General features: G+C 67.5%; 2 protein-coding genes across 2 annotated transcripts in view; one reads left to right on the top strand and one right to left on the bottom strand.

The window, feature by feature from the left end:
- The window catches only part of BOP1 (BOP1 ribosomal biogenesis factor), a gene marked incomplete at its 5' end in the record, with an annotated part of 40,381 nt that overhangs the window by 6,027 nt on the left and 7,289 nt on the right, over nucleotides 1-27,065 (bottom strand). The window lies entirely within an intron of this gene.
- On the top strand, nucleotides 4,944-11,518 carry SCX (scleraxis bHLH transcription factor; the record flags this gene model as incomplete). Its single annotated transcript, XM_084281920.1, has 2 exons — nucleotides 4,944-5,462; nucleotides 11,480-11,518. The coding sequence occupies 2 exons, from the start codon at nucleotides 4,944-4,946 to the stop codon at nucleotides 11,516-11,518; spliced, it is 558 nt and encodes a 185-aa protein (XP_084138046.1).

Raw genomic sequence — 27,065 nt, 5'->3', positions numbered from 1 at the left:
GGGAGGGCTCCGTGCAGCCATACGAGGGCAGGATGAGGCCCCCCCGGCACCAGACCCGCTCCTCACCTGCCCCAGCCGCGTCCTCCCCTTCGGGGCTCGTGGGGTCGGGCGCGGAGCGAGGTCCCCCGGCCTCTCCGCAGCAGCCCTCGCGTTACAAAACGCAGAGACCCCGTCCCCAATTACAAACACACAGGGAGGAGGTGTGAAGGTGACCTGTGCCCCCCCACACCCCGCAGTCAGGGGTCACCCTCACCCCGCGGCACCATCTGGTCCCCATAAACACTTGCAAGCTGCACGGAGCCTCCACGGAAAGGCGCCAGGAGCCCCGAGAAGGCAGAGCCGGCGGGAGCCCCCCGGGCCACAGCGGACCCATCCATCACTCTCCGAGCACACGTCAGCGCAGGATGTGCACGGCCCCGAGGGGAACAGGCCAGGAACTTCCCCATCCACATCGGGGACACGGCCGGGACCGTGGGGCTTCCCGGATTAACCCAGCAGAGCCCCAGCATCTGGGCTCCCCTGGGGCACCGCTCGCTGCTGATGCGGACACACGGACACTGGGACACCGGCTCTGGGAGCCTCAAAGCACGGTCAGCCGCAGGAAAGGTGCTCTCCAAGAGTCCTCAGGGCGCTCCAGGCTCTGCAGCCACCTGCCCGTGGGTGTCCCCACGCTCGGTCACGGCTCAGTCGGGTGCAGAAGTCCTAAACCAGCAGCAGGAAGGTTGGGGACGTTCCCGCAGCGCCACACACGTGGCACTGAGCCGGGCAGGGGCTCCCCAGGACGGGACAAACTGGGCAGGGGACGCAGCAGCCCCAGTGATGCCGCCTGCAGGCACTGATCCCGGAGCCGTGGTGGCTCTGCTGGGGCTGCGCAGCTCTAGGTGCATTTGAGAGCAGAGTGAGAGGGGGCAGTAAAGGGTCTGCGACCCACAAGGACCAAGAGGTAGCCGGGTGCAGGGACAGGGATGCAGATTCCCCCTGCGGGCTCCTCCTCTCCTCCATGCGCATCCTCTCCAGCTCCACCTGCCCAGGGAATGCCGTGCAGGGAACAGCTCCAGCCACGCAGCAGGGCGAGCTGCAGTGGTGCAGTGGGTGTAGGAGCAGGGGTCGGGTTTTTAGCCGGGCTGCTGCCGTGCCTGGAGCCTGGAAGCCCAGACTGGGCGTCTCTTCCCGAAGGCCAGCTCCAGCTCCGCCAGGAGCTGCGGACTTGACGCAGGAATCCCTGGGCGAAGCTCTTGCCAGGAGGACAAACAGGATCACATCAGGCCTGGAACATTTTCCCCTCCAACACGAGCCCCAGGGTCCCGTGTCTGCGCAGGCAGAGCTGGCCCCGACGGCTGCCAGGGCGCGTGGTGCCGAACCTGGCGCTGCCCCGGGTGGCACTGCCCGGGCTGCGCCTCCGGCACGGCTTGGACAAGAGGGGCTCAGCACCTCCAGGACACCCCACGGGCTCACCCCGAGCTCTGTGCCTGGCATGGACACCCCAAGGACCGTGGGGAGGCCCAGCGTGGTGCCCCCAGCTCTGGCCGTCCTCCAGCAGGATCCCCAAGTCCCACAAGACCCCTGAGAGGAGCAGACCCCGAGTGCCAACGGTGCCACAAAACCCCGCAGGGACGCACAGCACCCGGGCTGCCCCTCGGGGCCGATCCGCCGGAGCGTGCTCCACGTCCCCCCAAGCCCTGCGGCGGGGAGGGAAGGCGAAAATTCCTTCTAGCCAGAGCTTCCAGCGGTGCGGAGCAGCCCGGTAGCTGCGGCCCCGTCCCTCCCCCTCGCTCCCCTCCCACCCACCCGCTGCCTCCCGTGTCGTTAACACATCGCCTCCGGCGAGCCGCGTCCCCGCGAGCGAGCGCGGGGGAGTCTGGAGCCCCGGCGCGAGGGACTGCCGTCACTCAGCCTCACGTCTGGAAGTTGTTCTTGGATGGGCCCTGGGCATTCCTAGACGCACATTCCTGGCAGCTGGAGAGCGTCGTAGGAAAGATTCTTTTCTTGAAAATATCCGGTCCACGTGGAGGAGAGAAAGGGGACGGGGCAAGCGCAGCCATCAGCCCCGTCGCGCCCTCCGTGCCCTGCACTGGTGGGCAGGTGCTGGTGGGCTGGGGGCTGTGGGGGGCACAGAAGAGCCCCCTTGCCCCATGGGTGGCCACGACCCAGCACCCAGCGGGGCTGGAGGCCGCTCTGCACCCAAACAGGCTGCCCATGGGGTCCTCAGGGGTCCGGCACGAGCACAGGGCCCCTCTGCGGGCTCGGGGGGCTGCAGGAGAGGGGCACCCCAAGGACCCCCTCCTGTACGAGCTGTGGGGCTGCTGAGGGGAGCTGGGCAGCATCCCGGGGGCTGGCAGATTGGGGAGGGCTTAGAAAAAACCCGGCTGCCCCCAGCCCAGTGCCAGGGTCCGGGGAGCAGAGGGGAGGCTGCGGGCGCTGGGGGCGTCATGGGGTGGATGGGCCAAACTCCCCGGTAACCAAATTGTGGCAGGGGCTGGGGGGCAGCGGGGGGGTTGAGGCCCCTCGGCTGTGCCGTGCAGCCGCGGATTCCCTGGGAGAAGGCGCCTGCACCTCGCTCTGCCGGCCGGCCAGCGCGGGGACGCGGTGCCCAAAGCGGGACATGACGGGAGCCGCGGGAAGCCAGGAGCAGCAGCACCAAAAACCTCCGAGTATTTAAACCCGGGACCTCGGGCCAGCCTCAGGGCTGGTGCTCTGGCCACGGCCCAGCACCGAGCGTCACCTGCAGACAGGGCTGCTGCCGCCCTGCGTGGGCTGGAGGGCTGCAGCCTCGCCTCCCCCCTTCTTCTCCTCCCCTCATTCCTCCTCCTCCTTCCCCTCCTCCTGCCCGGAGCTGGGCCGGGGATACGGACGTGCTTCTCACCAGGAAGGACAGCGCAGGGAGAGAGCCGGGGGACTGCGCTTGGATGGAAGGTGCTGGAGAAAAGCGGGCTCGTTAGCAGAGCTAAACGAAAGCAGATGCCTACAGGAGCCCGGGCTTCCAAAGCACACACGGGGAGCGCGCGGCGCCGTGGAAGGGGATGACAGTGGCTGGGATTCCAGGAGCTGCTGGGGCCGCTGATGAGCTGTGGCTGCAGGCTGCAAAGGTGCAAAACTCCGCTCGGGGTGACAAGGCCCCGTGGGGGGCTGCTCCGTCCCCGCTGTCCCCGGGGGCTGTGGAGCTGTCGGGGATTTCCCGTCCCCTCCTCGCTCACCGCAGGTGTCCCCCGCGTTGCAAGGTGACAGCGCCCGGGGGCACCCGTCCTGCAGCCCCCCGGTGTGTCCCCCATCAGGGATGGGTGGCGGAGGTGTCCCCAGGTCCCTGCTGTGACCACGGGTCCCCGGGGGCCGTGCTGCCCTGAGAGCAGCACCTGAAGGGAGCCAGGTCCACACAGCGCAGCTCCAGGCTGCCTGGCACGGCCCCACACGGGACCAGGACAGCGGTGCCACGTGGGGACAGCGGTGCCACGTGGGGACAGTGAGGTGTGCCAGCCACAAGCACCGTGCCCCCCGCTCTCCCAGTCCAATTTACGAGGTTATGGAGCTCCTTACCAACCCACGGGCACAGCACAGCCGACCCAAGCTGGGTGCGGGATCCCAGCAGCCTTGGGGCACCTCCGTGTCCCCAAACCCGGGATCTGTGCCATAAAATCAAGCGGCTCCGGGGCTGCACCAACCCTGCCCAAAGCCAGCACTGAGCCAAGAGCCCCGCGGAGCACAAACCGGAGGCTGGGGGTCCCCCGAGCCCCCACGCTCACCGTTAAGCACTGGAGAGCCCTGGGTTCCTTTGGTCACGGTGTGGGGAGCCTGGGCTGCCCCACGGGGGTGGCAGGCGATGCCTGGCCCTGCTCGATGCCCCTCTGCGTGCCCCCAGGGGCTGGGGGAGCTGTTGGCGTGTACAGGACGAGTGCAGGAGGGGAGCAGGGGCAGGGTGCAAGGTCCAGGTGAAGCAGGTGCTGGTGTCAGTGGGATCAGCAGGGCCCGTGAGGTTATGGGGACAGGACCGGGCGCCACGCCTGGATGTGTCTGCCCGGCCTGGAGGGGGCTGGAGATGGCTGGGGGGGCAACAAGAGCCTCCGGCTGTGCCAGGAGGGAGCTGCTGCCTCCCCGGGGTGGTGCTGGCAGCCCCTGAAGGGTTAATCCCCCCCCCCCAGCCCCATTAGCAGCGGCAGGATGGATTTAGCCAGGCTGCGGGGAAGGGGGGGGCGAGCCCTGGGGTGGGCTCTACCTGCAGGGACTGATCCGGACCCGCAGCCCCCCCAAGTCCGGCCACCTCCCGGGCACGGCAGCTCCTGCACCCCACCGATGTGGGGCTCAGCACCCCCCACGCACCGCAGCGAGCAGGGTCCCCGGGACCCCCCGGGGGGGGACCCGCGCCCAGCAGCACCGTGCCCACCCACAGCCCCACAGCCCCCCCGTGCTGGGCCAGCAGGTGAACGGCAACAAGTGCTTCGAGCCGGCTGCCGGGGGGGGCTGCATCCACCCCCCATCCACGGGCAGGACCCCACGGAGCCCGGAAGGGTTGAGCCCCCCCGGGACGGGCCGGGACGGGCCGGGGGTGAGCTCAGGTAGGCGTGAGCCTGCGGCTGGGAGCGAGCGGGGCTGCTGCACGGAGGAGGGGCCTGGCTGACCACTGCTGCTGCTATAAAACTCCCCGCTCCTGCCACGCTCGGCGCCTTAAGATGCACATGTGTCGGCGGGGGAAGTGGCAGCGCTGCCTGTGAGCAGCCCTCAGCCCGCGGCGCGCGGCGAGCGCTGGCGGGGAGCCGGGATTCGGGGCCCCCCCCTCTACCCCTCTTCTTTGCCGCGGCGCCTCCCAGCCCGAGCCCTACCCGGGGCCTCCCCGAGCCGAGAGCCGGGGCCGCAGCATGCGCCAGCGGAGCTGAGGCCGCCCGCAGCAGGAGGAGGTCGGCGGCGGTCCCCAGGAGGCTCCCCGGTGCCCCTCGCCGCGCGCGCGGCCCACCATGTCCTTCGCCATGCTGCGCTCGGCCCCCAGCCGCTACCTGTACCCCGAGATCAGCATGCTGTCGGAGGACGAGGAGAACGGCAGCGAGAGCTCGGGCTCGGACGAGAAGCCCTACCACCTGGACGCCGACGGCTACGGGCTGAAGGCCGGCAAGCGGAGGAGCGGCAAGAAGCCCGGCCGGCTCAGCAGGGAGCCCCGGCAGCGGCACACGGCCAACGCGCGGGAGCGTGACCGCACCAACAGCGTCAACACCGCCTTCACCGCCCTCCGCACGCTCATCCCCACCGAGCCGGCCGACAGGAAGCTCTCCAAGATCGAGACCTTGAGACTGGCCTCCAGCTACATCTCCCACCTGGGGAACGTGCTGCTGGTGGGGGAGGCGTGCGGGGACGGGCAGCCCTGCCACACCACCCCGGCCTTCTACCACCACGGCGGCGGCAGCCCCCCCGCGCGCGACACCGAGAACTCCCAGCCCAAACAGATCTGCACTTTCTGCCTCAGCAACCAGAGGAAGCTGGTGAGTGGCCGCGGGGCGCTCGGACGGAGGGGGGGGTTTAGGGAACGCCGGGGGAGCCGTGAGGGAGAGGGGGACGGGATGGATCCGGGAGCTGCCTCGGAGAGCGCGCCGGAGCCCGTGAGCGAGCCCGAAAGCCAGGCACGGCAAACACGGTGCCTCCCTCTGGCACCTCCAGGTTGGCACCCGAGCACCAGCAGCTGCCTCCGAATGCTGCGTGCTGAAAGGCGAAGGGATGGGAGATGGGGAAAGCCCCTGCGGGTGAGATTTTGGGAGCTGGAAATCAGAGGCACAGGGAAAAGAAGCGAGCCAGGGACGTCGGCACCTCTGCTCCGGCGGAGCGCAGGCAGCATGCGCAGAGGCGAAGCGACGTGGTGGTGGGGTTGGCCACGGCTCTCAGCCCCTCAGTGCCGGTGGCCAGAGCCCTGCGCCCACTGCCGGTGCAGGGCCTGGGTCCTGGGGGCTGTGCCGGGTGCCCAGGGGGCTCACAGGGATGTGGGGAGCACCACCAAGCACCCCAGAGGGATGAGCACTCGGGAACCAGCTCGCCACGGGCACCGGGGGGTGTCTCCGGGTGAGTGGGAGCCGTAGGGCCCCGGCCAGCCCCGTTCCCCAGAGGCTCCTCCACTTCCCCGTGCCCTTAGGGACACATTGTGCCCCCGCTGCCCCTGTGGGCAGCACGGCCTCGTGCCAGGATCAACCCCAAGCACAGGCTGCCAGCCTGGCACCAGCGTGGCCACGGGGGCCGCGGTGGGCAGGGAGCAAGGGGTGGGCGCAGCCCTGCTCAGCTCGGGGCTCTCCGTGCTCACAAAGCCCACAGGGAGAGGGTCTCGGGAAGCAGGGTGGGGGCAGAGATTGTGCCGAGCCCTCGGTGCTGGGCTTTAAAAACCTCTCGGCCTCCAGCACGTTGCAGAGGATCTCTGGCAGGGCAGAGGTGAAGGCGAGCGGGGGAGCCGAGGCAGAGGCGGGGGCCTGGCCGGCCGAGCCGTGCGTGCACGCTCCGTCTGAACCCGCTTAACCCCAGTGAGTAACGTCCCGAGCAGGGAGACGTCTTTGCGGAGGATTCAAGGCTCATTAAGCGTGAAGCAGTGGCGGTGGAACCAGCCACGAGCAGGCTCCAGCAGCTCGAGTGTTTCAGAGCAGGAAAACCCCAAACCCCGTTAATCCTCCTCGCGCGTCCTTTCCAACTCACCCGAGCGGGAGATTGACCCGGGACCCGCAGGCAGCAGGGAAGGCCACGGGGAGCCCTGATCTCTGCCAGGATTTACACTGACAGCCCTTGGGCCATCCCAGAGGAGCAGATGAGCTCTTCCCTCTTGGGCCACGGGCACCTCGTGCTTCCCCTGCCCTTGGCTGTCCCGAGCATCCACCTCTTGCCACGGGGAGGTCGCAACCCGCGGGCTGCGCGGTGCCCTCGATGAGCAGCAGGAGCTGCAGGTGGGGAAGCTCCTGCAGGGCCAAATTGCCAAAATTCCCCACCGCCAGCTCCAATCCCGCTTGGAAACCTCCGGTACCAGCTCCAAAGACCGAGCGCCCTCCGTCTCTCTCGCTGCCGTTGCCACTTTGGCATCAGCTCCTGTAAATCCCCAAGGCTGCCGCTTCTGCACCCGCTCTTGGCACAGGCTCCTGTGCGGGGGCAAACCCCAGGGCTGCTCTGTGCCAGGGTGCAGGGGAAGGACAAAGCAGTGCAGGAGCCCCGGGCCCAGGTGGCCGCCTCCCTTCTGGGTGACCCTCCCCGAGAGCAGGCGCCCAGGGGACGAGATCCTTCGGTTTGGGTGCGAATCGGGCGGGTTTGGGGACCGCAGGGGCCCTGCCTACGCATTCAGCCTGCGCTTGAGGTGTTCCAGGCAGGTAACGACTGGATGGGTTTTATTGTGTGCTAAAGGAATAAAACAAACCGCCTTTTATCAGGAAGGCACTCTGACAAACGGCGAGGAAATGAAAGCCATCTCCTCTGGAGCTGCGAACACGGCGCAGCTGCACCTCCCAGCCCCTCGCCCCGGCTCTCGGCAGCCGCCGGCCCCTCGGGGGATGCCAGCCCCCCGTGGCACCACTTGCACCCAAAGCCGTGCCAGCACCCATGGGTGCCAGCTCCAGCCTTTCATCCAGCACCCACACCTTGGTGTGAGGGAGCTCCGGCACCCGCAGCTCCGAGCCCCTGCCCTTATGGGGCCGGGTGCCTGGGTCCGAGCTCCCCGTCCATGCCCCCCCAGCAGCGCTCCCTTTTCCACCCTCCCTTGTGCTTACGTGTACGGGTGCCGCCTCAACCAGCGCGACCGCACGCCACGGAGCCTGCCTGGCTCTGGCTCTCCAGTTTGCCGCAGAAAGGGCTTTTTAGGGCAAACTTCTCGTGGGGTGCCCTTCATGGGGCTCCAAAACAAGTCCCGCCGCGCTACCGCCCTGCGGAGCCCCTCTGCCACCAGTTGTCCCTAAATGCTTGGAGACCACCGTGCCGTGCCGTGCCGTGCCGTGCCGTGCCGTGCCGTGCCGTGCCATGCTGTCCCTCCCCAAGCCAGCCAGCAGTGGCAGACACCTTGGCACACGCCGTGCTCCTGCTTCTGACTCACCACCGCGTCCTCCTCCCCAAAAGGCCCCGCGCCTGCCCGGCTCCCAGCCCTCCCCGCTGCCCTGTGCCATCCCTGTCCCGAGCCTGCAGGAGCCCTGCAGTGAGGGGTGCCAGGATGGGGGCTCGGGTGGGATTCTGGGGCTGCTGTGGCACCCCGAGGGACACGGGGGCAGGACGCTTTCTGCAAGCTCCTCTGCTCTGGGTCTTTGGGTCTCTTTTAGAGGTTGTACTCAATGATCTTGAGGTCTCTTCCAACCTAGAAATTCTGTGATTCTGTGATTTGCCTCGTCCCAGTCTTGCCGGCAGCGCGGCGCCGCGGCGGGCACGGGGCTTGCCTGGATTCACGCTGCGTGACTCAGCCCAGCCTCCTGCCCTGGCATCCTGACGCCTTCCCTCAGGGATTTTTCCCTGCCTGGCCGAAACCACCGCCATCTCCCTGGAGAGAGCCTCCCCCAAAAATGCGCAGGGTTCCACTGCTGGCTGGAGAACGGCCGGGCTCTGCTGAGGGGCTGCCCAGGAGGGCGGCTGCTGGGCTTTGGGCCAGTCCCGGCCCTAACCAAAAGGCAAAAACCCGCGTGGGGTTGGGGCTGTGCAGGTCAGGGTGTGAGCAGGAGGGAGGCGAAGCCGTTCTGGTAGGGGCAGCGCGTCTGCCACGTGTGCGTGGTGCTGCAGGACCGAGCGCAGGCAGGTGGCGGGGACGGAGGGGACAGTCCCTCATCGCCAGGGACCTGTGACCCTGCGAGCAGGGGTCCTGGCTCCCCTCACGAGGACGGTGTGATGCGTGAGAGCTGGATCCTCACCACCCAGCCCCTGGGCTTCTCCTTGGGGTCATCTGGGGGTGCTGCCCCCTCCGGGACATGCGGCGCTGGGGGGGAACCGTGGCTGCGTCTCCTCCAGCGAGCGCCTCGGGTGGACGGGTGGCTGGACACAGCCATGGTGTGGGGCAGCCCGGGCTCGGGGGGAGGACCAGAGCCAGTCCAGCGCAAAAAACCCACATCCAAGCACGGCCTCCTGCTCAAAAAAGTTGAGGGATGAGGCCCCTCGCGGCGCTCTGCGTGCCCACAGCCCTCGCAAGCGCACGGCCCCGCTGCCTGCGTGGCGCGGAGCTGTCACCGCGGGGACCGAGGGGCAGGAGAGCGTGGGGAAGGGGCACGGGGCAGAGCTGCACGGCTCCCCCAGCTCAGTGCCAGCACTGCAGGCTGCTAAAGGAACGAGGGATGTGCCCAGCATCGGCCACGCTGGTAAAGGAACGAGGGACACGTACCCAGCATCGGCCACGCTGACTCCTGGAGCGGGAGCACGCATTGGCAAGGGAGCAAAGTGGGGAGGGGGCACTGAGAGCAGTGACTGGGACTGGCCCCAAGCGCCCCAAAGGGGCCACGGGGCTCAAGATGAGCCTGAGCCAGGACAGCTGAGCCTCCCTGATCCCGCTGGAGCGGGGACATGGTGGTGCTCGTGGCACTGCCCTGCCAGCCTGCAGGCCTGTCCCTCGTCCCCCTGCGCCAGGGGTGTCCGGAGCACTGGGAACGGGAGGACCGGGGGGTCTTCCTCTGTCCCAGGACAGGACCTCAAGAAGCACGAGGCCGGGGGGCTGCCTGCAGGGACCCCGGGGACTGGCGAGGGGCCCTGCCAGCGTGGCCGGTGTCACCGCGCCCAGCGGCACAGCGGAGGCCAGCAGAGGCCGGAGGCCAAGCCCCGGGGAGGCAGCGCGGAGGAGCGCAGGAGCTCAGCGGCACCGGGGGGGCGAGGACACCGGGGGACCAGGACACATCCCAGGGGGTTTGCGAAGCAGAGCGTGGGTGAGCGGCTGCGACCTGCCAAAATGCTGAGACCCAGGTCACCGCTGGCTGTACCGCTCCGGCCCCTGAGCTGTGGGCTCGTGACTCAGCTCCTGGCGAGGGATTCGCAGCCTGAGTCAGGGCTGGGATGGGGACGGAGGGAGCGAGGCGACGGCTCTGGGCAGAGCCTGCTGACCCCGCAGCCCCTGCCTGACATCGCTGCTGTGGTAAAACCCCTCCTGCAGCTCCCGGTGCCGTGCTGAGCGAGGATTTGGGGCGGTGAGGATGGGCAGAGCCCAGCCACGCACCGGGTGCCACCGGGACACCAACCCGGCTGCGCCCTGGGTCCGCGCCCAGCGCCCCGTGTGCTCAGGGCAGTGCTTCCAGAGCCTGGGGCAGAGCCCAGCGCCGTGCCCCGCTCCCCCCACGGTATCTACGAGATGGGCCGGCTCCGCAGCCCTGTAATTTACTGTTCCTGCTGCACTTAATGGCAGCGGAAAGGCAAGGTGATAGGGGAAAAAATATGAGGCGGGATTTTCCGAATCCCCATTTCCTCTCCAGACAGCACAAGAACTCCTGGGGCCTGAACATCTGGGAAATTTAATTTTACCATTTCTGAGCTGAACTCCCCTTCCCCTCCCCTCCCCACCCCCGGTAACAAAGGAAGAGTCAGAGCAGGGGCCGCACGTGCAGCCGGGGGGGGGAGGCTGCACCGCCGACACGCCGCGGGGCCGGCCCCGGGCACGGCCTCGGCACGGAGAGGGGCACGGCCACAGGTCCCGGGCCCCCAGACCCCGGTGGCCACGAGTCCTGGCAAACTGGAGACGGGAAGCACCGGCCCTGCCTGCGCCCACCTGCCCGGGTGGTGCCGGTGGCTCTGTGCGCGGGGGCAGTGGTGGCGCTGGGGGCGGTTTGTGGTGGGGTTGGTGGCGCTGGTGGTGATAGTGGTGGTGATACTGGTGGTGCTGGTGGTGGTGCTGGTGGTGGCAGTGGTGATACTGGTGTTGGTGGTGGTGGTTGGTGCTGATGGTGGTGATAGAGGTGGTGCTGGTGGTCCAGGTGGTGCTGGTTTGTGCTGTGGTGGCAGTGATGGTGCTGGTGGTACCGGTGGTACTGGTACCAGTGGTTGTACTGGTGGAACTGGTGGTGCTGTGGGGCTGCTCTGGTGCTGGGGAGGCTCACGGCCCGGCCGCCACCGTGGGGCTACCCGGGAGGACTGCTGCAAGCAGCAAATTTGCTGCAGGCTGTGGACGGTGACACCGGGATGGGGACGGGTTGGTGCTTTTGACACCTCGGCAGAACCGCTCCTGGTCCCGGGTGCAGGGCTTGGGACCGGAGCCCTGCGCCAGGCACCGCTCCCTGCAGCTTGGTGAGGGCGGGGGCTTCCATCCTGGGGGGATTTGGGGGGCGAGCAGGAGCAGGGCGGCAGAGCTCGGTGTCCCCGGGGTGCGGGCAGCAGTGGGGGCACCTGCGGGAGCAGGGTCCCCCCCCAAGGCTCCCGGGACATGTGGGGGGTGACAATTCGGAAGAGCCGGTGCGGAGCTGCTGCCGGCCTCTGCTGCCAGGCACCGGCACGGGGGGGAGCGAGAGGCTCCCGGCCGCCGCCAGCGCTGGCAAAGCTCCCGGCCCCAGGTGTGTTTTCTTAACTCGGCCTTCCCCCCCCCAAATCTCTGCAGAGTAAAGACCGAGACAGGAAGACGGCGATTCGGAGCTAGATGATGATCCCCCCCCCCCACCCCCAACCTCTTCAGAAAGGACGACACGACACGGAGGAGCAGAAGGAGGAAGGATGGAAAAGCCACAGACACAAAACCACAGCCACGGACACTACTCCCGCCTTCACCCTGCTGCCGGGGACGGCCGCACGGCGTCACCCAAGGGACCTCGCCCCGACCCGACGCTGCCGGAGGGGTGGCCGCGGGGGCGGCAGGACTCGGCGGGGCCGGAGCAGCGCCGGCCACGGGGACCCCCCCCGGCGCTCCCTGGACCGGGGGGTCCCGGCCCCAGCCCCCCGCGGGTGCCTGGGAGGCTGCTCCCAGGGGAGCCGGTGCCTGGACGTGCCCGCCCCGCTCGGATGGAGCAGCGCCGGGGGGGAAGCCGCCGCCGCCGGGACCGTCCCGCTCCCCTCGTCCCCTCCAGCTTTGAGCCACGCCATCCCCTGAACTCTGAGTGCTGGGGTGCTGCATTTGTTGAGTTTAATCAATACATGCTGGTGTTTCATGTCATTGATATGATAATATAAAGCCTGAGCAGCTCGTATAATTAAAAGTGAGTACGGTTCAGCCCGCGGGCAGCAGCCTCCTTCCTTCCAGACCCCAATTTCGCCCTCACCGTGCTCGCCCGCTCTGGCTGCAAGCGACGGAGCCGCACTCGAGCTCCGTTCCCCCGATTCCCGCAGGGGGGCCCGGGGCGAGCACCGACCCCCCGTGCCACGCCGGAGCCCAGCTGGAGGAGCAGGTAAAAGGCAGGGGCTCTGCAAACCAGATGCTGCAGCTGAGCCGGGCTTCCTGGGGAAATAAATTACAGGCGGCGCAGCGAGCTCAGCGCCGGGCTGCGCTCCCCCAGGCAGGGCTTGCTCGGAGATTTGATGGGCCCCTGGCTGCGGGGCAATGAAATGCCCTGCATTTCCCTCCTCACGTCACCAAAGCGGAGGCCCGAGGCTATAAAGCGTGCAGGATGGAGCCAGGCTGAGCCCCTGCTGGGGGCTGAGCCCGGTGCCTGCGGGTCTGGGGCGCGGGACCCCCCCGCGGGACGGGGCGCGGAGCAACGCCGGAGGCGCGGGCGAACCCCTGAGACCGGGGTGGGGATGGTGGGGGATGGAGGAGGGGGTGTGTGGAGGAGCCCCAGGGATTTGGGGGTGCTGGATACCCAGCAGAAAGAGCACGGCCATCACCGTGGTCCTCCTTTCATGCGTGGAGAGAATCCTAAAGGAAACGCAGCCCGGGACACCCCTGGTGAGCACCGAGCCCAGCCCCGGAGCTGCAGGGCGCTGTGTGGCACCTCCTGGAGGGGGCAGGCAGGGACAGGGCAGGCAGGGACGGTGAGGGGAGAGCAGGGAGACCGGTGGGTGTCCTGCCCTGGCACCCAGCTCCTCCCTGCCACAGCAGCTCCGCAGGGAATGGGATATGGGACACACGGAGCCGTGCCCCAACCGAGCCATGCGAGGGGACATCCCCCAGCCAGGCTCAGGGCAGGCAAGGGCTGTCCCGAGGACCATGAGGGTTGAAAGGCTCCCTGGCCCCTCTGCTTGGCCATGGGAAGTGCTGAGGTCGGAGCAGCTCGGCCCAGCCTCAGCCCCAGAGTTATAGGGCCGCGGGCAGAGGCTGCTCCGTGCCACGTCCAGAGGCCCCGAGTGGCTCGGGCGCAGGGCCACGGGCTGGGTGCGTCTGGTGCTGCCCTCGCGGGGAGCCGGGCTGTTGAGGGGGCTCGGTGTGAGGATTTGGGAGCGCTCTGCTCTGCACAGAGGGAAGTTTTGTGTTTTTAATTTCGGTGTTAGTGGTCTCAGAGCTGGAGAAAGGGGTTTGGGAAGCCGCCCTGCCTCTCTCGGCAGGAGCAGTGACGGACGCTTTTAGAGCGCGCTCCGGAGGCGCTGGGGAGGGAGGAGAGCTGCAGGGGAGCCCGTTCGAGCCCTGCCGCTGAGGTCGCAGCACTCAGCACGGAGATGAAGCTTTGCTGATCGCAGGGGACGCTGCCAACCCGTCCCCAAACACACCACGGCTGCGGCGGTGGCGCAGGGACAGGGTCCCCGAGCACCCCAACCCCGGGCACGGCAGCGCCGCTCACCTTGGTGTGCGCCTGGCACGATGGTGCTGGGTGCCTGCCCACACCAGCACCAACGAGGTGCTGAAGGCTCCGGATGCAGCCACGGGCAGCAGAGGAAGAGGAGGAGGAGGAGGAGGAGGAGGAGGAGGAGGAGGAGGAGGAGGAGGGCTGCCCCAGTTCGGTGCCACGCGTACCAGGACTCCCGCTCCTCCTGCTCGCCACCGCCGGGCTCCTCCACCACCAGCGCGTGCGCTGCCAGGGTGGCAAGGGGAAAAAATCCAGGGCAAGGGACGTGCAGAGAGGCACTGCTGTGGGAGACGCAGCCCCACGGCTGTCACAGCATTTTCCAGCTGTGCCACAGGCAGCAGCCGGCCCCGCACAGACCGCGTCCTGCCCATGGCACCAGGAGCGATGCGATCGCTCCCCGGTGCGGCCGCTCAGCTCCAAGCCCAGCTCTGACGCACGCACCCTGTGATGGGGAAACCTCCCGGGGTCAGCAGGAGCACTCACGGCTCTGGAGAATGTTTGTGCTCCCTGGGGACGGGCGGATGTCCACGCAGAGCCGTGCAGCAACCGCTCTCAGCTGTGCGATGGGCCCTGCCCGGGCGCCGAGCAATTTTCCAGCGCATTTTTGCTCCGTGAAGTCACAGGTAGCCGAGGGATGTGCACGCCTGCCCCGCTCTGCTGGCTCTGGGGACACGGTTCCGGGCTGCAGCTCCTCCTGGAGCCAGCCCCGTGGCTCCGCTCCCCATCCCTGCTGCAGCCCAACTGTGAGACCAACCCATGGCCACGGGCACGGCCGCCAGCCTGGAGGCAGAGCTGGGGGAAAGGAAACGGAACGGATGAGGTGCAAGGAGGCAAAGGGACCCTCAGACCTCTGTTTGTGATGCCCAGAGGCTGTCGGCTCGACACAGGAGCACATTTCATCCTCATCCTCATCCTCATCCTTGTGGGCATCCCACGGTGGTGCTGGCCTGAGCTCTGACAGCGCCCGAGCGGAGGCTGGGAGCCACCAGCGCCCGGCACCCTCCTCACCTCGAGGCAGTAATGCTCATCGACACCCTGCTGGAGACAGGAGCTAATGAGGCACGAGGATTTAAACACGTTTGTGTTTAATTTAGCACAAACAAAGCTCTGCTGAAGGCGGCTCCGTGCTCTATGTGCTACCTGTGCCCGCTGCCAGCCCGCAGAGCTCTGCACCCCAGCACAAAGTCGATCCGCAGCCGCTCCGCCTCGCGCACCCGCCACCAAACGCTGCCTCCAACACGGTCCCGGCGAGGCGAGCTTCTCCTGGGGGGGTGCAGACGGGGGCACAACAGCCCCCAGACCCCTCCCAGTGCCGCACGCTGCATCGCCCCTGCACGTCTGCTCCGGAGGGGACCGGGGACACCAAACACCAGCAAAAACCTCGGGGTTTGCGGGGTCCCCGAGGCAGGACGCACGGTCCCCGGTGCCCCCGCAGGCAGCTGCTGCTCCCAACGGCTTCCATCCACCTCCCCTGGCCCCCGCACACCCCCGCCCCGCGGCAAGGCAAGGCGTGCAGCTGGCGGGCCGTTAAAATAACGCAGGTGAAAATTATAGGTTAGCTAGTAAAGCCTGGAAGAGGTCTCGGAGAAGAAAGGGAAGGGGTCTTTAAAACACAGCTCCCTGGGGAAGCGGGCGGCACCCCCGAGCAGCCGGGCTGCCCAGCTGCAAGGGGGCTCGGGCACCCCCAGAAACCTGCCCCCCGGGGAGAAACCAAAACCTCGCCATCCCCGCACGCTCCCAGGCCAGTTTGGCTTCGGCTCCCACCCGTTTGTCTCCTGCACCCACCCGGAAGGGAAAAACGGCTCCGGAAAATGCGGGGGATGCTGCACGCTGCGCCCAGACCCATCCTGGGGACCCCACAGGGCGCAGGGGAGCTGGGATCCAGGATTTGAGGGGCCAGGTGGGACCGCAGCCTGTTGGCACGCGTGGATTTACAGGCGGGGTTTAGGAAAGCAGCGACGGCTCTCGCCAGCCCCGGGGATGTTCCAGATGCAGGAGCCGCAGTGCCCGGCGCTGCCCACCCGTCCCAGTGGGTCCCAGTTCCTCCACACCCCAGTGGGACTGGGAGAGCTCCACCACAGGGATATCTCCTCACACAGCCACGGCACTGAGTGCTCACCAGGCTCAGCCCTGGCCCCAGGGGGGAGTGAAAGAGGGAGGAAAGGCAGCGAAGGGAGCTCAGAGGTGCCGCGGGCACCCCCGGGCACGGCAGGACGCGCACGCCCCAGCTCGGCTCCAGGGGGGGTTCGGTTTCCCTGGCCACTCCGCACGGCTGCGGGGCTCCGGGGAGCTCTGCAAACAGGAAGCCAGCGGTGTAATTGCGAAGGAAATTCTCAAAGCCAAGCCATTAAGGGCTAAGGAGCGGGCTGCATCCAATTCGATCGGAACGGAGCAAAATAAAAACCATCGTAAGGGCAGGTTCAGTATCGGGAGTAACCCAATTCCAGATTTCCTCCTCTTAATCCTGCAGCAACCCGCAGATGGCGGGGGGGGAGGGGGCCGCGCTGCCGCCGTGCTCGTGCCCCCCACACATCCCCTGGTGCCCCCTGCACATCCCCAGGACCCGGGGAGGAGGAGGCACGGGGAGGAGGCACAGCGCCGTGCGCCTGCCCCGAGGCCAAGCTCTGCGCTCACCGGCACACCTCTGCCACTCAGTGTGACCGTGCTGGGGTCCCCTGGCACGAGGGAGTGTGGCTGTGCCTCCGGACCCCCTTCCCAAACCCCCAGGGGTGCCCCAGGACCTGGATGAAGCCTTTTGGAGGTGGAACGGGGATGAAGGAGGGGGGCGCAGCCACCGCAGCAAACCAGGAGCGCTCGGTGCGACCACCTCGCTGCGGGACGTGCTCGGTGTCACGGCGGTGCCCTAGGGTTTGGGGACGGTGCCACAGCCCCGGCACCGCGTCCCTGGTCACCGTGCCCTGTTGGGAGAGCCGCGTGTCCCGCTGGGGACATAGGGACGTGGGGACGGCCCTGGGGAGCACGGAGCCGGGCGCCACCCTGCTCACCCCACGAGGGTCCCGCGGCCACCGCCGCTGAAAGCCAGCCCCGGGCGAGCCCCCTGCTCTCAACTACCTGTCCCCGGGCGGGGGCAATGAGCTGCTGCGCTCCCCACATGATCCATCACAAGGTGCTCCCCGCCTGCAGCCCTGCTTAGCACCTGCGCGGCTGCCAGGAAACACATGTGACCCCGCCGGGCGGGCTCGGCAGCCCCCTTTCTTCCTCTGATTTAGTTGCTGCGAGCTGCGAGCCGCCCTCCCCCTCGCTCCCGATGCTTGCCAGCTGGGATCCCCGCTCCCCCAGCAGGGCAGGTGCCGCCCGAGCCCCCCCCCCCCCCCCCCAGGCCTGGCGGGCAGGGACCCCTCCGGTGCCGGCACCCCGGGACCCCCACCGGGTTCCCCTGTTGGGGGGCTCGGGCGCAGCCGCGCTCCCCGAGTGGGGTCGGCCGCTGGCCCCGGTGCGTCCCCGGCCCCCGGCAGCGGGCTCGAGCCCCCTCGGCCGCCCCCCCCGCCCCCTCCCCAGGCAGCTCCAGCTGTCAATGGCTCAGATTGGAAGTGCAGGTACGGCGCTGGCGCCCTGCCCGTCTCCCCTGTGTCTGTCTGGTGAAAGAGGAAGCCAGTCCACCTCTGGAATCCTTCACTCTCTCCTCGTTGCTGCTCTCCCCGCGTCTCCCCCGGGGATTCGGGGTCAGCCGCTCTCTCTCGGTCTCTCTTTTTTCCCCTGCCCCTATCGGATTACAATGCGTGCAGTGTTCGCTCCAAATCCCCCACCGCACGTTAATTCTGTTCCTCTGTCTCTAACTACCAAACTGCTTTCCTGTGCCTCCTGTCTTTCCATTCCTCCTCCGCTATTTTTTATCTCTGACAAATAGAGCACGTCAGCTCCAATTGGGGCGAGCGGGACGGGGACGGGGCCGCGGGAGCAGCTCCGGGAGGGAGCCCGGCCGGGGCAGGGCCGGCACAGCTCGGGGTGCCCAGCTCCATCGGCCCAATCCCAGTCGCTTCCAGTGCCCCGAGGAGGTGCCCCAGAGCTGGGAGCTGGGCTCGGAGGCCACCTGAAGCAGCTGGGACCCCCCATGCGAGCCACCAGCCCCCTGCCTCAGTTTCCCCCTTAGCGCACACGGTCGGCTCCCCTCCACAGGCCGGGATGGTGCCCGGGAGCATGGGGTGAGGCAGCTTCGTGCCAAATTTCGCTCCTGCCCAGCACCGGGCCAGAAACGGGACGGACGGACTGCCAGCGCTCCTTGATGGGACGCACAGACCCGAGTCTCTCCTCCTAGCACCTCCTGCCCCCAGAGGCAGCGGCACCAAGACCCCCGTGGTCTCCTTCCCCAGGAGGCAGAGGTGCTGAGCCCCCCACCACAGCCTGGGGACCCATCCGGCCACCGGGCAGCAGCCCCCGGTGCGTGCCCGTGCCTCGGGGCGCTGCTGGTGCAGGGGACGAAGCCAGCAGCGCCCAGCCCCGGCCTCCCCAGGACAGAGGATGGTGAAGGAGCGAGGGAGGAGGCACGGATCAGAGGATGGGGCCAGCAGGACCTCGCCCCGTGCAACACGGGGCCGAGGCAGCCCCCTGCCCCGTGGCGAGGGGCACGGCGGGGTTGGAGGGCGCAGGGATGGGAATCCCCACACTGCGCACAGGAACCACGGTGCAGTGAAGGAGGGGAGGCAGAGGGGACGTGGGGAGGAGCAGGCACAAAGGGCAAGGATGAGGGAGGCCGGGAAGAGGAGAATTCCACCCCAAAACCAGGGAACGCTTTCTCACTGCGGGGGTGGCCCCATCCTGGTGCGGGTTGCTCAGGGAGGTCGCGGGGTCTCCGTCGCTGGAGAGGTTCAGAACCCAAAAGGATGCGGGGAGTGCGTGCCCCCTGCCAGCCCCGGCCCCCCCGGGGGTCAGCGTGGTCAGTACGGACCCACAGCCCCCCCCAGAGACCCCCTGAGCACCAAAAGTTTTGGCTCCGAGTTGCCAAAAGCAGCGCAGAGGGTGAGCGTTAGGCTTCAGAGTCAACACCCCGGGGCACCCCGGGCACCCTGCTCTCCCCAGCTGCACTTGTCGAGGGGGGAGGCAGGGAAGCGGCTGTCGAGGGGGCAGATAGCGGCACCCATCCCCGTCCCCCCCCCAACCTCACAGCCCATCTTCCACACCAGGAGGCCGTGGGGACAGCGTGGGACCCGGCGTGGTGCTGGCTGCGGGTCCCCGGGCGCAGCGGGAGCGCCCCGGGTCCGGCCGCGCTCACGCCTCTGCCAGCGGCTGTGCGGGGGCCGGTCTCTCTCTCTCCCCCCCCTCCCCAAACTCCCCACCTCCGATCTTTCCGTGCTGATTTACTGCCCACAGAAAAAGTTTCCCTCTCCGCATCCAAGATTCCTTGCGTTTTGGCTCCTGCTCCCGCAAACCCGAATCAACTGTTAATTTTGGCAAGTCCCGCTCCGCGCTCTGACCGTGCTTGGACTTTTCCATTCTCAACACCTTGGGGGCTGCTCTGGCAGGGGGGGGGCGCACAGGCATTCCCCCTCTCCATGGGCACTCTGAGGACCGGGGGGACGCGGGGCTGACCCTGCACAGCCGGGGGACCCCCAGAGCCACCGCTGCTCCCCGGCGTGGTGCCCGCGGGGACGCTGCCGGAGGGGTCCCCGCGCCGTGGGTCCGTGGAGATCCTGCAGCAGTGCCAGGGAGGAGAAACCTGCTGCAGGGGGGGCCGTGGTTACGTGGGCTCACGAGCTGCCCCGGGAACGTGTCCGGCACCGGCTGAAGGCACAGGGCCAGGGGCTGTGGCCACGGAGGTGCCCAACTGGGGCCGGTGTCCTGGAGGGGCCGCCTCGGCCCCCCGGCGGGTGCCAAATTCTGGCGCTGGCCGGTGCCCACCTCCCTCCGTTCCCTCCCCTCCCCTCCCCTCCCCACGGCCAGGGGCTGCCTTGTGAAGGAGCCGCCCAGCTCTCGCTTCTGTGCAGAGCAGGCCCAGCTCGTTAAAGATTACGAGATGTAAAGGCAGAGCACAGGCCCCCTGCCTCGGCGCCTTCCCAAGACGGGCGAAGGGGGGAGGTGGCGAGGGGGGAGACGGGGTCCAGGCAGCGGCCCCCTGGGATGTGTGGCCCCCTCCCTGTGCTCCCCACCTGCACAGTGTGCATTTCCCATTGGGATTGATGAAGTCCCCCTCCCTGGTGCCCTCAGGGGTGCCCCCCTCACCCCTTACAGCTCTGGGAAGGGAAGGAGCCAGGCGCACGTGGGCTCCGTCCCCCAGCTGCTTTGCATCGTGCCCAGGACCCCCCCGGGACCCCCTCTCCCGGCCATCTGGGAGCAGAGCTCAGCCCGGATGAAAGGGAAAAAGGGAAATCTGCGCCAGCCCTGCCCGTGGAGCCGGGCGGGGGGTCTGGCACCTGCAACCCCCCCGGTCCCCCCCTCTCGCCCAGGGAAGGATTAGGGCACGCGCTGCGGCCCCGCTGCTCCCCGCGACCTGCCGGGAAGAAAAGAGCAGAGCCGTCCCTGTCAACATTCCTCCCGCTAAGGAAAACACGGCCCCTTCCCCTCAAGAGCCCATTAAAGGCAGATTTCCTGCTCGGGTGCCCCGGGCGAGCCCTGCCGGGAAGCTCCGCACCTCGAGGGATGCTCTGCACGGAGACACGGCTCCGGCACCGGCTCCGGCACGAGCTCGGGCTCCTTCTTGGTGGCACAAACCCAGAAAATCCACCCCGGGGGCTGCATTAACACAGGTGAAGCTCCCCAAGGGGCACAAGGTGCCTTTTTCCTGCTCTCCTCGCTCAGGAGGTGGCAGCTCTGCCCCGATGCCCCCCCAAAACTGCCCGCCCCATCCCTGGCTGCTGAGTGGAGGCTTTCCCTTGGCGATCCCCTTTTGGTGAAGAAGCAAACCCCACAGGTCCTGAGCACCGAGCCGGGGTGGCCTCGTGCCTGGCTGCCTCTCAGCACGATCCCCGCAGCCTCCTGCACGCACCAGACCCCTCTCCCCTCACCTTTACCCAGCTCCCTGCCCCCCGGGGGGGGCATTTCCAGCTCTTTGCAGCATCCCGACCTTCACGAGGCCACTTTTGGGGGGGCCGAACCCACAGCCAGGAGGACGCCGTGGGTTTTGGGATAGGACCGGAGCGGGGCGAGGTGCTTTCGTGGATAAACAGCGCGAGCCCCCCCCCCTGCCAGAGCACGGCGTGCAGCTGGGGTGGGGACGTCGAGGGGAGCGGGGGCTGCGGCCAAAGCTTCTGGCAGCCGGCGCTTCGGTAGCCGGCAGAAGCCGTCAGCGGCGCTTGGCCGCGGAGCAAAGCGCCGCGTGGATCCCGGACGCACCGACAGGCGCTCGGCGGCGGCTCCGGCGCTCTCCGGTTACAGCCCGGCCCCGGGGGGGGCGAGCGCCGGCACCGGCCGCGGCTTCCGATCGTGCTTGGGCCCCGTGGTGCAGCTCCTGAGGGCAAGGGGGGACCCGAGCCCACCGGGCTCCGCGTCTGCGCCACGGGAAGGAGGTCCCCGAGGGGTGCGGAGACCCCGAGCTTGCTCCCGAGGCAGCTCCTGCCCCGCGCGTGGAGCCGGCACCGCCAAAATCAGGCACCTGCCTCGCCGGGGCGTCCCCCTGCGTCCCCAGGGCTGTGGCTGACTGCCCCCAGCACCTGGTCTGGATGCAGATTTCCCCTGCAGGCTCCCCAAAATCCAGGCTGCTCCAAAAGGGGGCACAGGAGCCCCCTTCCAGCTGCAGGGCGAGCGGAGCAGAGGCAGAGGAGCTGCCAGCTCACGTCCCCCCGGGCAGCAAACCACCCACCTTAGGTGGCACCGCATCCGTGCCCCCTACCAAGGCACGATTTAATTTAATTTAATTTAATTTCATTTAATTTCATTATCAGGCCTCCACCTGCCACGTGGGTCGGGAAGGAGCCGAGATGCAGGTGCAGGATGAGGTGCAGGCCCCGCTCCGTGCCACGGGAGGAAGCTCGCTTTGCTTCGCCAGCCCCGGCGGTGCTGGCAGGCAGCAGCCCGCCCGCTATCTTCCAGGGCTTTTGCGAAAGGGGCTGATTATTTTGTTCCAGAGTTTTTCCAGGAATCGCAGCGAAGCCGAGCGGTGTTGTTTTGGACGAGCTGCGCTACTGGATAGGGAGGGATGAAAAAAAAAAATAAAATCTACCAGCGGGGCCAGCCTGAGAGAGAGCCGGGAGCCACGGGAGGGGGCGAGGGGCCAGCGTTTTGGGCTGGCACAGGGCACGGCAGCCCCTGGGGCTCGCTTCCAGGCAGCCGAGCCAGAGCCTTCCCCCAGCACCTCCTGCCCTGCCCCCAGGAGGGGTTAGGAATTTCCAAATTGACTTGGCTGTTCTGGAAGGGGGGGGATTTTAACTCAAATTGCCCCCAAATTGCCCTCGCTGTGGCTGGAGAGCAGCGCTGGGTGCCCGGTGCACGTGGATCCGCTGCAGCCGCAGGTCCCGAGCAGTGCCCTGGGTGACTTCACACCCTGCCCCCCGACAGCCTCACAGCCAAAGCCCCGACCCCACAAAATCAACCTGGCCAAATTTCGCTCAGGTGCTGCCCCCAGTGCCCCCACAGCCCCCTCAGGCAGCGTGAGGGAGGAATCCCCGCCAGGGAGCAAGGCTGCGCAGCGCCCGGGTTTCAGTTTGGTTTGGTTTTCCTGCCTTCCTCCGAATTGCTGGCGGGTTGGGGCCGGCTGCTTTCTGCTTGGGAGTTCACCGTGCCTTTTTTTTTTTTCTTTTTAAGTCACTAAAAGCCTCCTGAACGCACAGCTCGCTGAAGGCAGAGCCCAAATAGCAGTTTCCGTGCCCTGCTCACCCCTGGCTGCCTGTCCACGCTCAGCAGCGTGCCTCAGGGACGGCAGGGTGCTCGTGCTGCCCTTCTCTTCAAGAATCCTCCCAAATGTCCCCCTGACACCGCTGGCACGGTGAGAAAAGTGCCACCCAGCTCACGGCTGCCCATCCACACCACCTCCTCCGGCACGGTCAGCCAGCGGGCACCGCAGCGGCGAGCACCGGGTGGGCAGGAGGCGCACGGTCCCGCACGGGCACGGGGTGAGGAGCACTGGATGCATCCACCAGGAGCAGAAAAGAGCTTTTAAGAGCTTTGCAGAGCCCGGAGAGGTGCCTGGTGGCAGCCACCAGCAGGGGCAGCTCCTGGGGGCAGGAAACGTGCCACGGCTCGGGGCACCGGTGGTGGTGGCGGAGCGTCAGCCCCAGGGCTCGCACGCCAACCCCCTCCGGTCCCCGAGCAGCCTCCTGCTTCCTCCTGCACGTCCTCCGTACCCGGAGAGGAGCCGAGCCTAATGAGGTGGGACATTGGAACAGCGGCCAGCCATTCAGGGCCGGGGGGATGCTCGGGGGGTCCCCGCGCCCCAGCCCAACGCCTGCGCCAGGCAGCACCTGCCCGCCCCGCGCGGTGCCGGCGGCGATGCCCGCGTGGCTGGAGCAGAGCCAGGAGGAGAGCTGAAGGCTGGACGCTAGCAGGAGCCCTGGCTCCCGGCTGCGGAGGCGCTGCCAGCTCCAGGAACCGGAGAGGTGGGAGCAGCTCCAGCGGCGGGGGCGGCGAGAGCAGGGCTGTGCCTCGCCAGCCTCGCCGGGAAGGGGAGCGGGCACCGCGCTGGGTGCCGGGGTGAATTGGGGCAGGGGATGCCAGCAGCACCCTCGGCTGCTGTGGGACCGTGCCTGAGCTGAGTACGGGGGAAATTGGTGCTCGGCATCACCTGTCCTGCACCTGCAGGCTGAGCACTGCCTCCTGGAGATGGGGGGGGCTCGGTGCCACGGACGGAGCCTCCTGTGGGAAGGGGCTGTGGACTGAGGATGGGTCAGGTGCCGCCAGCCCCGCTGTAAGGCAGCTTCCACCCTGCCAAGCTTTAAACCCTACCCTTGGTGTGCTGCCCAGCTCCGTGCCCGGTGTCACCCCACCGAGGTGGCAGCAGCCTTTGGGTGCCCGGGGGGCAGAGGCAGCGGGATGGGGGGGCTGCAATCAGCCCCCGCAGAAGGACGGGCCGTAAGCTGAGACGCAGCCGAGCGGCGTAGACCCAGCACGCAGAGGGGGAAAGTAAATGGAAAAAAAAAAAAAAGAAAAAAGAAAAAGAAAGAAAAAAAGAAAAGAAAGAAAAAGTTTCCACTCATCAGCCGAAAGTTGTTGTGGGTTTCTCGCTCTCCTTGGGTCAGAGACCTGATCGTTTAAATGCGCTCGGTGATGTCATTCCTTCCAGAAGGAAAAAGCCTTTCCTGCCCCAACTGAGCTGCTTTACAAACGCTTTAAATATCAAGCCTGGGGCAGCCAAAAGACAGAGCAATTTACCTTTTCTTTTTTTTTTTTCATGCCTGTATCAGCACCGGTTCATCGCTGCCTTTCCCTCGGCGCTGCACCAGCCCTGCCTGGACCTCGAGTCCTCCTCATCCCCCCCCTGAGACCCCCGGCACCGGGGGCTCCCGTGCCACCGGCCCCTTCCCCACGGCACGGCACGGCACAGGGACGCGCGGCGGTGCCGAGCCCTCACTGGCAGCAGCGTGGGGAAGGGGCTGCCCCGGGCCTGGCAGCTCCAGCCCCGGTCCCCAGGCTCCGCAGGGAAATTTTCCATCCTGGCTGCGAGCTCCAGAAACCCGAGCGAGTGCCCGAGCCGCTCGCAGCTGCCCGAGTTTCCCCCCCTTGGTCCAGCCCTGCCTTCCTGCGGGGGCCCCGAGCGTCACGGAGCCGGCCCCGAATCCCTCCCTCCTCTTCCTCTAGAGCAGGAGCAGGGGCACGGGGCACGGAGCGAGGCTCAGGCCCCTCGGGCTCTGCCCATCCTGCACGTAGCACACGAACGTGCAGCAGCCGAGGCCCCGATGGGAGCCCCTGCGCTGGATTTCACCGGGAAAGCCACGGGGCACGGGCTGTGGGATGAGCACCTCGGGTGGCCACCGCTTGGCTGAAGGTGGAGGGAAGACCCCAGAGCAGCCCAGACCCCGCAGCAGCCCCGCGGAGCCCCCAGACCCCTGACCAAAAGGGATGAGAGGGGTCCCTGAGCCCCGTCGCCCCGGCACGGAGCGGAGCCCCTCGGGGCTGAGCGCTGGTCTGTAGGGTCCCGAGAGCACCGGGTTTATTTGGAGACACCCCAGCTCCAGCTGTCCTCGTTACTCCTGCCAGTATCTGCACACCTCGGTGCCTCAAAACCCCTGGCACCACACGGCTGGTGCTGTGTAAGGGAATCACAAAGCTCCCCTCCTGCCGCTGCGGCGTTAAACCCGACGCCGTTTCATCTCGCCCGGCATCCCCTTGTGCTACCTCCTGCATCCTGTTCCCGCGTCCTCCCAGGCTCCGCTCGGGCTCCAAACTACACAAATCTTGTCTTTTCACATCTCTTCAGCTCCCGATTCCCCCCAGGCCTCCAATTAGCCCCGCTATCCATCTCTGGAGCTCTTTTTTTTCCTCTTTCCCTCCGTCTTTTCCAAACGGAATAATGGAAATGGGGCATGGCACTGCAGCTGGAGGACCTCACCGCCGGGCTGGAACGGCGCGTTCAGTGCTCGCCTTCCTGCAGCCCGTTCCCAACCCCTTCCCGGTGCCGAGAAGCAGCTGCTTTCGGCGAGCACTTTCCAAGAACTCGGTTCCTGTGAGCGAGAGGCTGTTCGGGAGGCACGAAGGAGCCCCCACCACCCCCCGGAGCCGCCTCCTTTAGGGCAGGTAACGGGGCTGAGCGCGAGCTCTCCTCCAAAGCTCCCTGCCCTGCACCCACAACCAGCCCAGGGCGCAGGGATGGGCGCAGGCACCTTCCCTCCGCAGAAAGGGGAAGGGACTTAAAAAAATCATGGACCCCCGCAGCAGAACCACTGGACACAGGGCAGCGGGGGCACTTTGGGAAGCAGCTCCCCCAGGGTGGCCGCAGCCCGGGGGTGCCAGGCCCTCCCTAACCCCTCGCCGCCTCCTCCTCCTCTCGCACCTCCGCGGGGCCGAGCACGCGCGGCCGCCCGGCCAGGCACGCTCGCGGGGGAGCGGGGAGCCCGGAGCATCTGCTGGAGCCAGGCAGGTCAGGAAGCGCACGCACGGCCGCGCACACACACACACAGGGAGCGATGAGTTTAAGGAGCTGTCTGCCAGCAGCACATTCTGCAGGGTTTTTTCCTCTCTTGGCTAATCAGCTACTGAAAGAAGAGCTCCCTCAGCCCGGCCAGCGCTGCGCCCCCCGCCCGGCTCAGCTGCGCTGCGGAGGAGGGAAGTGGGCTTGGAACAGCCGCCGGCTCACCGAGGAGCACTCAACGCGCCTTCATTCATTATCCACTGACATATGGAATAGTCATTGTGGGAGGAAACAGAACCAAACAAAAGCCCCAAAACTGCTTCCTCCCAGCGAGGCCCTGACAGCCTCTGCAGCTCGCGGCCATTCATCTCCGCGCGGCCGAGCGCGGCGACGCCGGGGGAGCGCCGGGGGCCGGGCGGTGGGGACGGCCCCGGCGGCACCTCCGCGGTGGGCACGGACCCCGGGGCTCCAGCAGCGGGCACGGGGAGGCCCCGCGTGCGACACGGGCTCCCCACCCGCCCGGCCCGGCCAGGAAACCGATTTATTTTGTTGTGTCTCTTCTCGGAGCGCACGGCAGAGACCGGCCGGGCTCCCGGCCAGGCTGAGCGCCGGCAGCTGCCAAGTGAGCAGGAGCACAGCTAGAAGAAATTTAGTCTGCGCTAAACACAGGGGCATAGCAGGTCTGAGCCATTATTCTTTATTAAAGAGCTCCCGAGCCCACGCACAGGCAGAGAGGGGAGCGAGCGCTGAGTGACAGCCGGCGCAGCAGCAGCGGCGCGCCCCGGGGCACGGCGGTGCCACCGGATGTTTTCCCAACTGCTGCTGCTTTCGGGAGCCATCCTGCGGGCGCTGAGCGCTGGGGCTGGCTGGGAGGTCGGCCGGGGCCACGGGAGTGTGGTCGGAGGTTGGCGGAGAGGAGCAGGGGGGTGGCACGCGGCTGGGGGACCCCCACGGCACCTTCGGCACCCACCTGCTCTGTGGGGAAATAGCGCCCGGGGACAGGCACACAGCAGGGGCTCCTGGGCAGCCTCAGCACCAGGGCTGGCTGCAGGATGAAGCGGCACCGGGGGGTTCCCTGCCACGACCACTGAGAGCTGCCAGCACTCGAGGTAACGCCCAGGTCTGAGGAAATTATCGTGGTGATGCAAAGGGGCAGGCAGGAGCGCAAGGCTCCGTCTCTACCCGGATGTCACTGCAATTCTCGTGGATGCCTGGCACTGATGGCAGGGATGAACCACGGAGATAACCCACGGGAATAACCCACGGGGATAACCCACACCCACGGGTTATCCCACCCCAAAATGCCATCCCCAAGGCGGTCACACCACGGTCGCACCAGCTCCGGGTGCCGTGAGACGCTGCTCAGAGCCCACCGCAAACCCCAGGGCTGTTTGCAGAGGGGTGGTCCCGAGCCCCCCAGCAGCAGCGACTGCAGGTGAGGGATAGGATGTGCTCAGGATGTGCTCGGGATGTGCTCGGGATGAGCTCCAGCCCCAGCCCCTGGGCACATCTCAAAGGCA

The sequence above is a fragment of the Netta rufina genome (assembly GCF_964035555.1).
Source record: "Netta rufina genome assembly, chromosome: 2".
Classification (NCBI taxonomy): domain Eukaryota; kingdom Metazoa; phylum Chordata; class Aves; order Anseriformes; family Anatidae; genus Netta; species Netta rufina.
This window is presented reverse-complemented; position numbering and strand designations above follow the sequence as displayed.